This window comes from Canis aureus, chromosome 31 (genome assembly GCF_053574225.1).
Source record: "Canis aureus isolate CA01 chromosome 31, VMU_Caureus_v.1.0, whole genome shotgun sequence".
NCBI lineage: Eukaryota > Metazoa > Chordata > Mammalia > Carnivora > Canidae > Canis > Canis aureus.
In genome coordinates this window covers 27,745,759-27,763,684 of record NC_135641.1, presented here as the reverse complement: position 1 = coordinate 27,763,684, position 17,926 = coordinate 27,745,759, and the positions used below count along the sequence as shown (strand labels likewise).

The 17,926-nt window shown below is 36.8% G+C and overlaps 1 protein-coding gene across 6 annotated transcripts in view; it reads left to right on the top strand.

The window, feature by feature from the left end:
• Nucleotides 1-17,926, top strand: part of UTS2B (urotensin 2B) — a 58,754-nt gene that overhangs the window by 25,175 nt on the left and 15,653 nt on the right. For 4 of the 6 annotated variants that reach the window (XM_077880093.1, XM_077880094.1, XM_077880090.1 and 1 more), the window contains exons 2-3: nucleotides 4,881-5,033; nucleotides 15,674-15,897. In XM_077880093.1, coding sequence (XP_077736219.1) covers nucleotides 15,795-15,897 — 103 coding nt within the window. In that variant the 5' untranslated portion in view covers nucleotides 4,881-5,033; nucleotides 15,674-15,794. The remainder of the gene's footprint in view (nucleotides 1-4,880; nucleotides 5,034-15,673; nucleotides 15,898-17,926) is intronic. The other 2 variants (XM_077880092.1, XM_077880091.1) reach the window with 1 other exon arrangement.

Genomic DNA, 17,926 nt, shown 5'->3' with positions numbered 1-17,926 from the left:
TTGCTCTGAAGGGATATGCTTTTTCTATCCTTCAAAGCTGTTTGCTATAAAACATCCTTTGAAAAATAGCCTAGAACAAAGGAAGCCAGTGCCTCTGCTCACAGGATATGCAAAAATGTGGGATGCTCACTGAGAATTGACTCCCAATAGCGGATGCATTATGTTTATTGAAGCACATTAGTCAGCCTCTGACATTTGGTTTGCTATTATCAAATTAGTGATCCCTTTAGCATGGAGGATCAGATATAGCTTGCCCTTTTCATGGCTATGTTAACTATCCTACATTTTTTGCAATATTGTCCTTAGGACTATACCTCGATCCTCGGGTATCCGGACCATGATGGTCATTCTCACATTCTGCAGAATATCCTAGTGGTCAACTCTGTAGATAGCATCATTCTGATTACGTTGATAAGCAAGAGGTGACAAATATCCCTAATACTCTAGCAGGACATATGTGTCAGAAAGTGGAACTAAAACCCACAAATTTTAGGGGTAATGTTCTTAGGGTCTGGTGATCTGGGGCAGACTGAGTCGTGTCTAAAAGCAATGGCTAGGGCAGCCCAGTGGCTCTGGTTTAGCGCTGCCTTCAGCCCAGGGCCTGATCCTGGAGACCCAGGATCGAGTCCCACGTTGGGCTCCCTGCATGGAGCCTGCTTCTCCCTCTGCCTGTCTCTGTCTCTGTCTCTGTCTCTGTCTCTCTCTCTCTCAATCTGTCTCATGAATAAATAAATAAAATCTTTAATTTTTTTTAAATAAAAGCAATGGCTATTAATTGGGGATGATTTTCCCTTCAAGAGACATTTGGCAATGCCTGGAGACATTTTGGTGTTCAAAAATCAGTGAGCGGGGGTGACATCAAGTAGGCAGTAAACTAGGGGTTGAAGCCAGGGTAACAACAAAAGTGGGTAGAGGCCAGGGAAGCAACTAAACATCCTACAATGTGCAGGAAAGCCCCCTCACAATAAAAAATTATTTAACCCCAAATCTTAATGATGGCAAGATTGAGAAACTCTGCTTTAAAGTAATAATCATAATGTTGTCCTTTGCAAATTCTATATAAGAGAAAAAGATTGTGTATGTGGGTCCCTCTGAATTTCAGAGGTAACATTTATGGCGACTGGTAATACTATTGAGACCCTTTCATTAAATGACTTGGAGGCTGCACATTTTTCGTGTAGTCCTATGCAAGAGGGGCCCATATTGTAGTGCAAGCTGCCCTGCCACTTGAAATATATTCATGTGGCTTATCTCTACTTTTATCCCTGGCCCTAGCACTGATTTCCTTCCAAGCCATAGATGTTTTAACAATAGCTCTTGCCATTACCCAGGTGATAAGGGCCCAACTATTTCTGCTTGTTCCACCAACACAAACAAAAAAGAACATTGGTGAGGTACTGACAGACAAGGAGAGACAACTGCAATGGCTTATTGGTGCAATGAAGTTGAGGAGTTTCCAGCTTTCCACCTGAATACCTAGGGGGTCAAGAGGGTAATAATAGAACCTGCAAGTGCCAGTTATCACTCCATGGGGTAGAGCAAAGATAGAAGACATGAGATGGAGGCAGCAGAGAATTTCCCTGCCTTGCCCTTTTAATCCACCGTGGACTATTCTATAGTACAGTGATTCTCTGATGTCAGTTTTATTCTGCAGGACTCAGCAATCAAACATAGGTTTTCAGGTAAGACTATAGCCAGCACAGAAACACATCACCCTGTATTTGATTTCCTTTTTTCATGCCTTACTTTTCTTTTTTATCTTATGCTTCTTTGTACTGTGGAGGAGACAAAATTGTATCGCTAACTTTCTTGGAGTTTTTGACTGGGACTCATAGACATAGACACATTAACAGGAGGAAAGCATAAACATGTATTTAATATAAGTTTTGCATGACAGAGAGCCCACATAAGTAAATGAAAACCCAGGGACACCTGGGTAGCTCAGCAGTTTAGCACCTGCCTTCGGCCCAGGGCCTGATCCTGGAGTCCTGGGATGGAGTCTTGCATCAGGCTCCCTGCATGGAGCCTGCTTCTCCCTCTGCCTGTGTCTCTGCCTCTCTCTGTGTGTGTGTCTCATGAATAAATAAATAAAATCTTAAAAAAAAGAAAACCCAAAGAAGCAGTTAGATTTGAATGTGTGTCTATGCTGAATGGAACAAAGAGTAATAAGTTGTGAAGATGTGACAGTGCAGAGGCGCTTGGGCTAGGGTAATTAATATGATAGATAAGTGACCAGAAAGACAAGTTTTATTTTAACAAGGTTTTTTTTTTTTTTATAGATTTCTTTCAGTGATAAGAATGTTAGTTTTCTCCTGATACTGGAAAGGTATTTTCCATATGAGGTTTAATGTCTTGCTTTCAGGTAGAAAAAGAGGAGTCATACCACCCCTCTTGCACCTGCTGTTTTTCAAGTATCTTTATCTCTCAGTGATCCTTATGTCAAAATGGCATATCCCGCCACCTTTTAGTACCCTCTAGTAAAGCACCAGCGTATAATTTTGTCTCGGGGTTTCTTTTTTGGAAAAACTTGGGCTAAAAGCACAGTGTATTAGAAATATGGAAGGCATATGGACCTGTGGTCAGCAAGGAGACTAGAGACAGGTTGCGGCTCATCCATGCATGGAGCACCTTAAAAGTCAAGCTAAGCATTCAAAAGAAGCTCAGGTTCCAAAAATCTATTATTCTGTATTCACACAAAGTGGTAGGAACAGAATTCTGCATCAATAAAGTAACTTAGTGCCTGTCCAGGCATTCATTAGCTAATTAAATGGTGGAGCAGAGATTGCTGAGTCTTTCTTGTCACGTAATGCTTAGGAATCTCTCCTTTGTTTAATTATGTGGGGTGCACTCTGCTTCCTGTCAGCAGCCCATCCCTCATTTGTTGAGGAAGAAAGGTCTGCCAGAGGTGAACTGGAGCTTCTTCAGGAGATTAGTTAATAGGAAATCTGCTGCAAACTTCAGCATGAAAATTTCTCCTCCTTACCGGAGGAAACTTTGGTACTCAAGCATCTTATGAACCCCCAGGCATGTCTTTTGTACTATTATCAATATCTCTATGATGCTTTTGGCAATTTCTGAGGCTAACATGGAAACTGGTTGCTATTTATATTTCTGATGCAGGTTGTTTGGGGTAAAATGAGAATAGATGTAAACTAGCAAAATACATGATAAATTGTTCGCAAATTGTGAAATGTGCCAGAGTTCAATCATCCCCTTGCCTAATTTATAGACAATGAAATCAGTGAGCATGTTGATTTTATCTCTGAAGTTAACTTGTATTCTTTATGTTTTAAAGCAATGTAGTCTTTCTTTATCTTATAGGGTAATGAGAGGAAAGATAAATGATATAAAACATATTGTATGTTTGCTGAGTTTCTGTATTGAGGTTTAAATGAAATGTGAATATTATATTCACATTGTGTTAGTGGTTTCTTAATTATATTTCTATAAGAGTATACCTTGAGACAAGTATTCAAATGCAAGTAGTTTATTTGGGAGGAAATATCAAAAGGGATCTGATGGGGAGAGAAGTGAGCCTGGGAAAGAAAGAAAACCAAAAGAGAATGTTATCAAGCAGGTTACCACTGTGGGCAAGTGGAATATAATCTACTAGGGAATTTTGGGTGACAGGGAAGCACGTAGTTCACAGTTGTCCCAACCAAGGTCAAGGAAGCCAGCATATTTATTTTGTACATCCCTGTCTTTCACTGGATGAAGTCTGTTTCAGGGAGCTCTACTAGATTTTCTTCTAAAGCCATCACCCATATCTCTCTTCTGCAATTTTCCAGTGAAGGATCTGGTACCCACTTGCATCTCAACAAGTGTGCTCACCCTAGTATATGCCTTGCTATAGTGAAGACTGTAAATACAAATAGCCTGGATGTAGGTCAAGGTCATGCACATAATACTCCATAAACAACTACTCACTGTACCCTCTGCTCGAAACACTAGGAAGAACACCGGATGTGGAAGGAGAAAAAGAAATCAGGACTCATTAATTGTTATGATATTCATGGGTAGTGCATCAGAAGTTGAATTTAGGCATTAAGAATCTTATTGATGGGTCCTTTCCTTTATGGAACACAGCTCCTTGAATGATTGTATCCATCATATCACCCACCTCACTGATGGTCATAAGATTGGGGATAAATATTATGAATCAACTGTGGGTTTTTTTTTTTTTTGAAGGGGAATGTGTTCTCAGATACTACTGTCCAAATCTTGTATTAATTCTTCCCTCCTAGAGGAAATGAATATCAGTTCAAGGGATGTAAGTTGTGCCTGCTGGGGTATCTTATGCCAAAACTATCTATGGAGCTGAATCTCAGCAGCCAACAAAATTGATTGTTTCTGTGTCCTCCAATTTCCAAGGACTCTTCCTCTCAACCCACACCTCTTTGCAAAGCTTCTAGTAGTGCAGTAAATCTGAGTTCATCCTGTTATAGTAGTTAATGGACTTAAGAACTGAGCTGAAAAGTCATACCCAGGCAGGAGTTACAAATTACTCAAGTCAGGATAAAAGCTTCATAAATATTGACTCCACCTAATGGTTTTTATCAGAGGAAGAAATCTCATTACGATAATGGCATCTTCTCTCTAAAGCACCGTTCTTTGGACAGAAGTTCTATAAATGTATCAATATCACCAAGAATTTAGTTAATAAAATTGAATTGCTCAATGTCTATCTTCATTTATTATTTAATGTATTGATAATATAGAAGGTTTCTCAGAGTGAAATCTTGAAGAATATTGTGGTGAGAAATGAAAAGAAATTTGTGGAGGGTGATGTAGCATTGTGAATCATCTAGGACTGAGCAAAATGGATTATGCAAAGCCAAGGATGTTTTAATTACTTTATTGTTTTTTATTCATATCTTCAGGCCATCAGCTAGAATGAGACAAATTCTCCTGCTGGTTTGACTAAGTCTTATGTAAATACATAAATCTGTTTGGCCACCCAAAACGACCTGATGGAATTCACCTAAATAAAGAGGAGATGGCTCAGTCAAGGAGAAGAAGGCGACATATTGTGGGTAAGCAGGAAATCATTCCTATAAATGAAAAGAAAGGAAGTGATAAACTCGAATGCACACAAAAAATAGATTTACTGAGGAGAAAGAGTAACCATTTTGAGTTAAAGCAGTGACTTTTTCATAATTCATCAATGAACTTTTTGTGAGTTCTATTATTGTGCTAGATATTATGTCAGATGTATGAATGTACAAACAATCTTGAATTATCTTTTTTCTTCTTAAAACATAAAAAAATGATTATACATGCTACAAATAGAGAACAATAGGCTATAAGAAAGTTTTTAGCAGAATGTTGCTATGAAATGGTCAAGAGGAAGAGATGTTGGATGTAATCAACCTTAACATTTTACATGAGAGACTGAAGCCCAGAGCTTGGAAGTTATGTTATGTGGCAGAAGGAGAAGGTGTTAACTTTTTTTCTTCACTAGGTGACCAAGAAACACTTAACCTGGCTGAATGACAATGTAAAGATTTCTTAAGTGCATTATTGTGCTGAATAATATTTTCTTAAAATTAATTTTATTAGTAGCGATTATTTAAATGAGAATAATCAATGGTGGAATTACTATTCACTTTAACTAGCATTTGCAATCACAAACTATGTGTCGAGAACCATGCTAAATATTCTACATCTATTTTTTCATTTAAATCCTACCACAGGCTGGAAGGTGTATGTCACAATGAACGATAAGGAATCATTATCCCTATACTCAAACAATTCAGATTTAGAGAGAGACCCACATGCAGCTCTCATTAGTGCAACATAATGCAACAAGTGCAATAACATAATTTGTATTATGCCTCACAGTATATGGAAGAAGAAGCAATTAATTCTGCCCTAAGAAGATCGAGGAATTCTTAATTGGAAAATATAATCTTAGACCTCTGACTTTTTCTTTTTTAATGAGTGTCCTGGGTAGAATAATGAAGGATAATGATCTTCTAGGCAGTGGGAACTATGCGAACAAAAGAATAATTTCTTGAAAGTATTCTCCTATCTCCACCTCATAGTGAGGCAAGTGCTAAACCAGCCCTCAGAGTAAGAGAAAGGAGAAAGCTGAAATCAGTGTCAGAGAAGAGTTAGTAGGACTTCTGAGATTAGTTCCTAACAAGAATAAAGTCAGGAAAGTGGCCAAACACAGACGTATTCCTCTATGAGTTAGATACTTCTAAGGGACAAACCCTTTAATCTGCAGTTCAAATCCAAGAGTCACACACAAGGAGAAAAGGCACAGAAGTTACCAGGAAGCTCTTCATTTGAAGACATTCTCATAGAAAAATACTTTGTGCTCCCAACCTCCTCTGGAAGAAGCATTGATTCAGACCTTCAATGAATCTGCAGGATGCCTGCCAATTTTCTTTCCTGATATCTCTTGGCTTCAACACAGTTCTTCCTCACAGATATTGACATTCTTTTCTCAAGCATAGCAAGCATCATTACAGTTTATTGCATGACCTATACAGACATTAAAGTGTTCACATATTAGTTAATTTGCCTATTACATCAAAGGCATGTCTGGTTCCTCTTTGCCTCACTCATTCAAAGCCATTTATTTCCTCTCTGTAGGAGAGAAACAACAACAAAAAATATGCCAGCCTTTGCCTTTTCTTGCCATCTTTTCCTCTGAGCACTCTAAATTTGTAGATCTTAGCCCTGTCTATTTTGGAAATATTTGTCTTTTCTTCTTCCTTTAGTCTTATTCTGCATCTGGAATAGTCAGTATCCTTCTTCCCTTTAGCAGGTGGAAGGGAAGTAGTCAAACTAATGGGAAGTATCCAAGCATAAACTCTACTACAAATGGACCCTTACTCTATTCATTTGTTTAATCATTAAATATTTGGCTAGGGATTATCATGTACCAGGGCCTCTTGAGATTGCTGACAATATGGTTATAAATATAGCAAACAGAAATCAACATGTTGAATTCGATAGTGCATTAAATACAGATAATGCACAAAAGCATACATAGTAATTTTTTTAGAGTTGAGACATGGGCTAATCAGGAAATGTACAGTGCAGTGAGAGCTATGACAGGCAGACTCACCTAATCTGGAAAAATCAGAGAGATTTCACTAAGGAAGTAACAATATTAACTGAGGCTTGAAATGGAATATGTGTATGTATGTGTGGGGGGGTATATAAGTGGGGAGAGAGTGTGTGCCTCCCTACAGACACAAAGTCCTTGTGGGAGAAAGTAGCTTGACAATTTTGAAGAACTAAGATCGTTGTGGCTGATCTATGGTAAGGCAAAAATAAGTCTGGACGAATTGAAGATATGGGTAGAAGCAGATCATGCAGGACCTTATAGACCATGTTCTGAATTTCAATCTTTATCCTAAGTGTAACAAAAAAGGATTCAAGGGTTTTAAGTAGGAATATTATGAACTGGTATTTTCATTTCCAAAAGAGTACTCTAAAAGCTTGTGGGGAATGGGTTAAAGAGAAGCAATGGTGAGTATATGGAGACTTGGTAATAACGGTATTTCAGTAATGCAGGTGTGAGATGTTGGCTTCCTAGTCTAGGGAGGTGCCAAAAAGATAGACATGGAAAGATTTGAAAAATATTTAAGAGGCTTAATGATAGAACTTTGCGATTGGGTGGAAAAGATGGGGCATGAGGGAGAGGAAGAGGGCTCTTGAATGAATGACTGGGTAAATAGCCATGCTGCTCACTCAGGTAGCAAACTTTGGAAGAGAAGTGAAACACTAGAGTAAAAATGAAGGGTTCACTTTTGGATATGATTGAGAACCTTGTAAAAAATCCAGGTATGGTACTCCATAAAGAGGTGAGGAGAGAGGCAGACATTCTGGAGTCATGATATGCAGGGAGTGATTAAAGTTATACATTTCCTAGAAGAGATTGAAGCATGATAAGAAAAGAGAATCTAGAACAAAACCCTGACAAAGTTCACGTTTCAAAGGTCAAAGGAGGAGGAAATGTTGAAAGAAACTGAAAAGGAATGACTAGCAAAGTCAGAGGAAACCAGGGAGTTTTTCAGTGAGTAGGCTGTGGTCAACCAAGAAGATTCTGAAAAAGAGGAGAGGAAAACTAAAAAGGGTTCATTGGATTTAACGGCAATGGGATTCTTGCAGAGGGCTGTTTTGTGGAGTTGGGAGCAGGGTGGTAAAAGCAAGATTGAATTGGGCTAAAGTAAATATGTGGGAAAGAACCAGAGGAAGGAAATTATTTCTGGCAGTTTGGCCTTGATGGAGAGAGAACCTAGGAACCGTAGTTGGAAGACACTGTGAGTAGTCTAGTAAAGTTTATTTGTTGTTTAAGATGAGAAAGAGAAAGTTTGGTTTAAATGATAGTGGCAAATGGAGGGATTTTTTAAAAAGTTTTATTTATTTATTCATGAGAAACAGAGAGAGAGAGAGAGAGGCAGACACATAGGCAGAAGAAAAGCAGGCTCCATGTAGGGAGCCTGATATGGGACTCTATTCCGGGACTCCAGGATCACTCTCCTGGGCCAAAGGCAGACGCTCAACTGCTGAGCCACACAGGCATCCCTGGAGGTTCTGATTCTTGATGCAAGGATAGACCATCTTGACAGCTACTACCTCCATGATGGCTGAAGGAAGAAGAGTTTACAGACATTAATTGTAGCCCAGGGCCCCTGATGGCCAGGGAGTCTACCCTTTAAACTGAGGCTCAAACCTTTTTGACAGTTTCTTCTTCTAATCTCAATTCTAAGAGTCTGGTTTCCTACTGCTTAACATCTGTAGGCTTCGAGAATCTCTTATTACACAAACAATGCTAATAGATCCTGGATTTTCCATCCAGTTTTTCCTTTCTTTCTGTTCCAATAGACTGTATTTTATGATATATTGCCCAGTGTTCTCACCTCAGTTATATTTTGGAAAAATGTTTTATTTTGCATCATGTGCTATAAGGGAAGAACCTTATATTTGAACCTTGATTTTAAACCTCTAGTTTGACCAGAATCTAAGCCCCTACTCATTTCTACTCAGACATCTTTTATGCTTTCAACTATTAACAAAAGTGCTACTAGAAAACAGGCTAAACTCCCGTAGTACAATGTGTCTATGCCTGGAAATTTCTGTTGTCTTGCCCATCTACTAGTGTAGAGCCCCTCTGAATGTTAATTCCTACTGATATTCAATATTAGGTATACACGTTATTATGATTATTCCTCTTCCCTGGATCCTGCCAGAAAGGTCTCTGTATCTCACGGTTTTTCTTAATAAAAAAAGTGAAAAAATATCTCAGTGTTTTATTTCTATATTGGAAAATAAATAAACTCCATGGGTTGGGGATATCATTGCAAACCTTGCAGAAATAGAAAGGTATGTAAAGGAATACCATGAACAGTTGTATGCCAATAATTATATAACCTTGATGAAATAGACAAATTCCTAGAAAGACACAAAGTACTAAAACCAAATCAATAAGTAAAATAGGCCTAAAAATAAGAAGATTGAATTAGTAGTTCAAAAAGTTCCCACAAAGAAAAGTCAAAGACCAGATGATTTCACTGTCAAATTCTGCCAAACATTTAAAGAATAATACACACCAATCCTTCAGAAACTCTTCAAAACATAAAAGAGGAAAGAATGCTCCCTAATTCCTTCTATGATGCCAGTATTATCCTGATACCAAAACCAGACAATGAAATAAGAAGAAAATTACAGGACAATATCCCTTATAAGTAAGGATGCCAAATTTTTCAATAAAATGCAAGCAAAAAAAAGTACACTAGTGCACTGAATCAAACATATACTAAGGATCATACAAATGGGATGTATCCAGGAATACAACGTTTATTTAACTTACAAAAATCAACCAATGTAATACATCACATTAATAGAATAAAAGACAGAATCACATGATCATCTCAATAGATGAGGAAGATTATCTGAGAAAATTGAACGCTCTTTTATAATGACAGCACTCAACAAACCAGGAATTGAAGGGAATTTTCTCAACCTTGTAAAGCGCACTTGCAAAAAATCCAGAACTAAGATTGTACTTAGGGTGAAAGCTTGAAATCTATCTTCTCTGAGATCAGGATCAAGATAAGTAGACATTGTACTGGAGGTTATAGCTAGAACAATTGACAAGAAAAAGAAAAAAAAAGCACCTAGAGTGAAAAGAAAGAGTAAAACTATATTTATGGATGACACGATCTTCTATATAGAAAATCCTAAGGAATCTTCAAAACAAACAAAAAACAAACAAACAAAAAGGGTAGAGCTAATAAATGAAATCAACAAGGTTTTAAGAAATAAGATCAATATGCAAAAATCAATTGTGTTTTCATACCCTAGCGATGAAAAATGCGAAGGTTAATCAAGAAAACAATTCCATTTATTACAGCATCAAGAAGATAAAATATTTAAGAATAAGTTGAACAAAATTAGTGTAAGGCTTGTTCACTGAAAACTACAAAATAGCTTTGAAAGGAATTAAAGACATAAGCAGAAAAACTGCTCATGGATTGAAAGACTTAATATCTTTAAGATGGTGATATTTCCCAAATTGATCTACAAATTCAATGTAATTCCTATCAAAATCCCAACTGCCCTTTTTACAGAAATTGACCAGCTAAGTCTAAAATTTTTAAAAAGATTTTACTTATTTATTCATGAGAGATACAGAGAGAGAGGCAGAGACATAGGCAGAGGGAGAAGCAGGCTCCCTGTGGGGAGACACAGGTAGAGGGAGAAGCAGGCTCCATGCAAGGAGCCCGACATAGGACCTGATCAGGATCAGGCCCTGGGCTGAAGGCAGTGCTAAGCCACTGAGCCACCTGGGCTGCCCCCAAATTCTGAAATTTATATGAAATTGAAAGATCCAGAAAAAGAACAAAGTTGGAAGTCTCATGTGTCCTGATTTCAAAACTTACTACAAAGCTACATTAATCAAGATAATATGATAGGGGCACCTGGCTGGTTCAGTTGGCAAAGCATGCAACTCTTAATTTCAGCATTGTAAGTTCAGGGCCCAAGTTGGGTGTAGTGATTATGTAAAAATAAAATCTTAAAAAAAAAGATAGTATGGTAATGACATAAGGGCATACAAACTGATCAATGGAAAACCACATATCAATAAAAACTAGATATCCACATGTAAAAGAATAAAGTTGGACCTATACCTCACATCATATACAAAATTTAATGCAAAATGGATCAAAGTCCTACATTTTATAACTAAAAGTATAAACTCTAAAAGAAAACATGGTCATGAGTGTTCATGACTTTGGATTAGGCAATGGTTTTTCGATAAGCTAAAAAAATAGACACACACATACACACAAAGAAAAAATAAACAAATTGGACTTCATCCAAACAAAAACTGTGCTTCAAAGGACAGTATTGAGAAAGTAAAAAGGCAATCCATAGAATGTAGAAATATATTTGCAAATTATATATTGGATAAGGGACTGGCATCCAGAATATAAGAGACTCTTGCAACTTAATAATAAAAAGACAATTCAATTTAAAAAATTGTGAAGGTATTTGAATAGACATTTCTACTTTATTTTGACAAATAAAGGCTTTCTGAACTCTTTTAAATGAAAAAAAAAATCCATGCACACAGTTATCAGAATGCAGAGCCTCTACTTTTGCCTCGTCTCTTCTGTCTGCTGTTTCTTTCACTCACTTAACTGTACATTAGGAATTCTACCAAGAAATAATGGGGTCAGAAGGAGGTCAAAATGAAATTGTTTAAGTTTTTTTACTTACTGATAAAAAAAGCCCAACTGTTTAATAGAGTCAGAAAGTAATCATTCAAATGTATTTGAGTCACCTTATGGACCCTGATTATCTGTGCTTTTGCTGTCACTCATTATGAGAAATAGTTAAGATGTAAATTAATCTTAGAGTGATCAGTAAATTATAATGACAATGTCTTCATTGACAAAATAGAAATGCTATTTAGAAACAATACGTGAGATACAGACTAAGTGATCAAGAGGATTTCTTTTGAAAATTTGAAGCAAAATGTAAATTTCCTTTAAAATCAGAATCTCTCTGATTGGAACAACCAATCACTTTCCATTTCTATGTTTTCCAGACTGTGGACAAGAGACAAACTGGATAAGAGTATGACTCTGCAGTAGAGCTAGGTTTCCTTTTGGCTCTTTGCTGTAAAAGGTGAAAAATCAAAATAGCTTTACAGTTTTTGAGGGACTACAGAAGGAATTAAATAAGACACTGTATGTGAAGTGCTTGGAACAGGGCCTGGCATGGATGATTTTTCAATTAGTGGCAACAATGTCCTTGATTATGTGTTATTGCTGTGTACTTTAAAGGCTCCAGAAACAAATATTCTAACTTCATTTGTCTGTTTAATGCGACCAGTCTTGAAAATTTGTTTTTATTTGAACAACTAATTAGATTAAATACTCATGAGAATAATTTAGTAAAATATTTTGATTATTAAGAGAGATAGATAAAAGATTTAGTATAAGGATCTTTGTAGCTTTTTTTCCCAAAGTAGATGGAATGGCCACAGATAAAGAACTTGTTTTTCATGACTTTGCCAACATTAGCTAAAATATGACAGAAAATTCAGGACATTACATGTGGTTTCCTGAAATAAATGTTTGTGGAACAAAAGTCATACATAACATTTTGTAGCCATCCAAGACTCTGAAAGGAAAGAGGGCTAAGGAGAAGGTGGTCCTAGCCCCTGCTGTTCTGAAGAAGCCCAAAGCCAAGAAGATGGTCAATCTCCTGTCTGAGAAAATGCCCAAGAATTTTGTCATCAGACAGGACATTCAGTCCAAAAGAGACTTCAACCTTTTTGAAAATGGCTCTGCAGTATTCAGCAGCAGTGGCAAAGGGCTATTTTCTATAAACATCTAAAAGTGCTTCTCGTGATGAACCAGTTCACCCAAACCATGGAACGCCAAACAGCTACTCAACTGCCTAAGCTGGCCCAGAGACATGGACCAGAGACAAAGCAAGAGAAGAAGAAGAAACTGTGGCCTGGGCTGAGAAGAAAGTTGCTGGCAAATGGGATGTCCCCACTGAGACCCCTCCTGTCCTTAGAGCTGGGGTTAATTCTGTCACCACCTTGGTGGAAAGGAAGAAGAAGCCTCAACTGGTAGTGATTGTATATGATGTGGATTCCATTGAGCTGATTGTCTTCCTGCCTGCCCCATGTCTTGAGATGGGGGTCCCCATTGCATTATCAAGGGGAAGGCCAGGCTGGGGCCTCAGGTCAAAGGAAGACCTGCACCACTGTCATCTTCACACAGGTTAACTTGGAAGACAGAGGAGCTCTGGCTAAGCTGGTGGAAGCCATCAGGACCAATTACAATGACAGACATGATGAGGACTACCCTCACTGGGGTGGCCCACGCTGCCAAGTTGGAAAAGACAAAGGCTAAAGAACTGGCCACCAAACTGGGCTGAGTGGATGCTGTTGAATTTTCTGTACAGAATAGTAGTAAAAAGTTCTCTTTCAGCCAGTAAAAAAGAAAAAAAAAAAAAGAAATGAGTCATCAGTATCCAACTTTATTAGAGAAGGCAATTCAATTAAGCTACCTTTTTTTTAAGAAGGCAAACTCCATGGGAATTGGAGTTCCTTGTGCTCCTATTTAACAACAAAATTTTTAAAAATCCAAATAATTTTATTTATATTCAATATTTTTGAATTAAGTAACCATAAACTGAACATGTCTTTAATACTGATTCATATTTAACTTGCATTTCATTTGTTATTTATTCCCAGATCTTCATTTTCAATTATTAGATTTATTATTATTATATTTTATATATGATTGATCAGATTTATTATAGGTGCACTTTATATTTTGTTTTTACTTTTTTCTTTAATAATTACTTGCAACTATACTATTTTTCATAATAGTTGTATATTATTTGTCCATTAAGTAATATTTATTTCTCATTTTCCATATTGATATATTTTTAAAAATAGAGCTTAAAAACCTAGTTCAAATAATGTATTAAATAAGTAATGATAGTATCAAGGTATGTTTGAATGATGAAAGGTTTTGAAACACTATGGTATGATAAACTTTAAGGATCAGGGCAGCCTGGGTGGCTCAGCGGTTTAGCGCCTGCCTTCAGCCCAGGGTGCGATCCTGGAGACCCTGGAGACCACACACATTGGGCTCCCTGCATGGAGCCTGCTTCTCTGTCTGCCTGTGTCTCTGCCTCTGTGTGTGTGTGTGTGTGTGTGTCTCATGAATAAACAAATAAAAATCTTCAAAAAAACCCAACAACTTTAAGGATCAAGTTGCAAAGACATTGTTCTTGAATTTTAAGGCTCAAGAGAAAATAGGCACTTAAGGAGTACAATTATTCTTTCCATTCATCTAGCTTGATACCTACATGTAAAATTTAAGAGCATTATCCAATTTTGCCTTTAAATTACCAAAAATTTCAGTTACTGCTTATTCACAAATCAAATATGTTTTCATTTATTTTTCCTTTGAAATGCTCCAAAATTTGCAAATAGGGCAGAAATGTCCACGACAAGAACTGTGAATACTCAAAGTATTCACAATTTAATAGTGGAAGCAGACACACAAAACATGGAACTGTAATGGAAGAATGGATTTGGGGTGATGATAGATATCTAAGCAGTTTTGTGGTAATCCAAATGAGGTAAAAAAAAAAAAAAAGTTATGTCTGAAAGCAAAAGAGAGAGATCCAGAAGACTAAACAGATCTAGTGTCATTTCCCAGGGGTTTAAGGAATGAGTAGGTGAAATGGTGGTGGAATGGAGTCCAGGTAGACAGAAGTGATGCTCTGAAGTAAGGAAGTGCAAGATATGTTCATCAATTGAAAGCCTACTATGACCAGTGCAGAAGGCCATGTAGTGGAAATGAGCCTGCGAAGGAAACACAAGCCTGAATATCAAACTAAGCAGTTTAGAGTTTATTCAGGGAATTTATTAAAGCAATGGGTTCATGAAAAGTTGGGTCATTGCATTTTTTTTCATATCATCCCATGCTGCCGTTTATGCAGAGGAAACTGAGTCAGTTTAGAGCTAATGCATCCAGAGTTCTCCTGATCGAAGAAGTAAATGCCAAGGCCAGAGGTCATTAGCACATCCTTGGAGCCATAAAATTGGAATTGTGGATATACTGGAAGACTTTGACTTAAAAAGAAAACCATTACAATTAAAGCAAGTATTAAAGAGTGTAATTGACGGGACATTTGCCAACTTTGAATTAATTAGATTTAGCTTTAATCTCTAGAAGTGCTGGTTGCAGCAAAATGAAACCATCCTTCTTCAGTGCAGTAAGACATTAATGTTCCCATTATGATTCATTTCCAATTTGAGCTCTTTCCCAACTCAAATCTATTGGTTGGTTAAAAATGAAGTGGTGGCTGCAAATAACATGGGAAGACCTCCGTGGGGCTCTAAATTAGTCAAATGAAAGGCATTGTTCCCATTTAATTGTTCTGAAAATCCAACCAATAGGTTCGACATTGCCAGTTTTTGCACTATGCTTGTGCATGTGTCTGAGTGCGTGGGCATGCATAGGAATGTCTGCTTTTAGCGAAATGGGCAGGTAGGAGATATATCGATTGAGTTCTTCCTGTCATTGACTGAGTAGCAAACCTGTCACTTCTCCAAGTAGTGAATCATGTTGACAGAATGCATTACATTTTATAAGTTTTTTTCTTTGTTCAGATCATTTGTAGTTGAAGCACACTTGCCACCTTTTAAAAGTGATCTCTGCAGCATTCCAGAGCCACTGAAGTATTCATCTTGACCTGGATAGTCAGTTTCTCTGCTAGCACAGATTTTTAACATGAACAAGATTCTTTCAACCACTCTTTGCTTTGGATTCCTAACTTTGTTATCTGTAATGATTTTTTTGGAAATGGTGCATGGACGGCCATATCTTACCCAAGGTATGTACACGTGAATCTAAAATCCTACAGATGGGTGAATAATCCTTATTCTCCTGTTTGCATTGCCTTGATTTTTCTGCCATTATTGAAATAATGCTCTAAGGCACTGGTATTATGTAATCATCAAACATCCCTTCAGAAGTTGCTGTTTTAAATTATAATCTATGATGCTGTTCTTCTCAAGTAAATTAATTTTAATCAATTTGTACTAAATGTATTTTAACTGCACTTTATTATTTTTTTTCTAACCATGGGGAACCTTTTTCTTACTTCTACTCTATGACCATAGGTGGTGAGTGTATAAATAGTAATACAATCAATGAACTAATATGTGCATATTTTGAAGTACATTTGGGGAAAGAAAAGTAATATTTTTATCCAATGAGATTATAAATAAGTTATTTATGAGAGGAGAATGGCTCAGAAAAGAACAAATTAAGATGGAAATTTGTATTTGCAGAGATTGGGAGGTAATAATGCAAGGGGAAATCTACATAGTATTTTCAAGGAGGACAGTGCTAGCACCCACATTATGCATTTATCAGATCTCTAACATATTAGGGTACTTATGTTAAATGAAATAATTTAATCTATGACATCTACAAATATTTACTATATATAAAGTTGGAGAAAATAAATATCTGCTCTAATAATATTGTAACTTCTGTTAATCTTTCTTTAAAGTCTTCATTTTGTAGTGTAAATAACTCTTCATCTGAAAATCAGTAGAGCTAAATTTAATGTTGGTTTATTAGGTGAGCAATATCATCGAGACTTTTGTATATTTCTTTATGTTTGAAAAATAGTAACTTAAAATGTGCTATTTTCCCTTCTAGCTTCAGGTTACCATCATCTAACTGACCTCCCTGATAGGAAGGAGTCTTTAGCTTTTGTCTTACATAAGGGAATCAAAGGACAAAAAACAAAAAATAAATAAAATAAAAATTAAAAAAAGAACATAATACATTTGGTTTACATGACATTGGCTTAAGAAGAGGGCTAAGTTTCTCCCTTTTGGACTGAATTCAATTTTACTAGATCATGTTGTCTCAAGTGTGGTTTTAAAAGTCAGTGAAAGAACAGTTCTTTTGGCAGTGAAAATAAAAAAGCATAAATCCTTGTTATTTATTTATAGGGATTTTCCCATTGAAAAACAAATTATCTCAGAGACATAAATAGAAGCTTGGGAATCAAAAACTTTGGATTTTATCCATGGCTCTCATTTTGTGTTTGGCTGGTCAAAATCATTGCACTTCATGGGCCTCCACTGGTCTTGTGAAATAATGAGATTTTCAATATTCTTACCACTCTGCTGACATGTGAGGAAAAATGACATCATTCATTGGGAGCTTTGCAAAAAGGTTAAGATGTTAGTTAGTGGTAATATATTTATTTTTTTATTGGTGTTCAATTTGCCAACATATAGAATAACACCCAGTGCTCATCCCATCAAGTGCCCCCCTCAGTGCCCATCACCCAGTCACCCCACTCCCCACCCACCTCCCTTTCTACCACCCCTAGTTCGTTTCCCAGAGTTAGGGGTCTCTCATGTTCTGTCTCCCTTTCTGATATTTCCCACTCATTTTTTCTCCTTTCCCCTTTATTCCCTTGGATGTTAGTTAGTGGTAAATGTAACTTCTGATTTCACGTGGATGTGGAATCTAGAAAAATCCAACCCTAAAGCATTTTTTCTCGATTAAAATTAAATAACACCTCTGACCCTAGAATACCACACATTGATGTGCTTATATCACTGGCAGTATATTGGAAAGTTTTCTCTCGGGGACTCCCTTGGATCTGTTGCATTGTACGTAAATGGAAAAGATTTAATTACTAGTAAGGTCACTTTCTTATCTAAATTGTCTATGATTAGAGTGAGCCTCTGTCCATACACACATTTGTCATAGCAGCCAAATGTTTGACTTATTGTAATCTTTTAACACATTTCTCAAATAAGCATTTGTCTGCTGACAGGGTACAAAGTTGGGGTTACCATCCCTTGCTCTTTCTGTGTTAGTATTTCAGACAA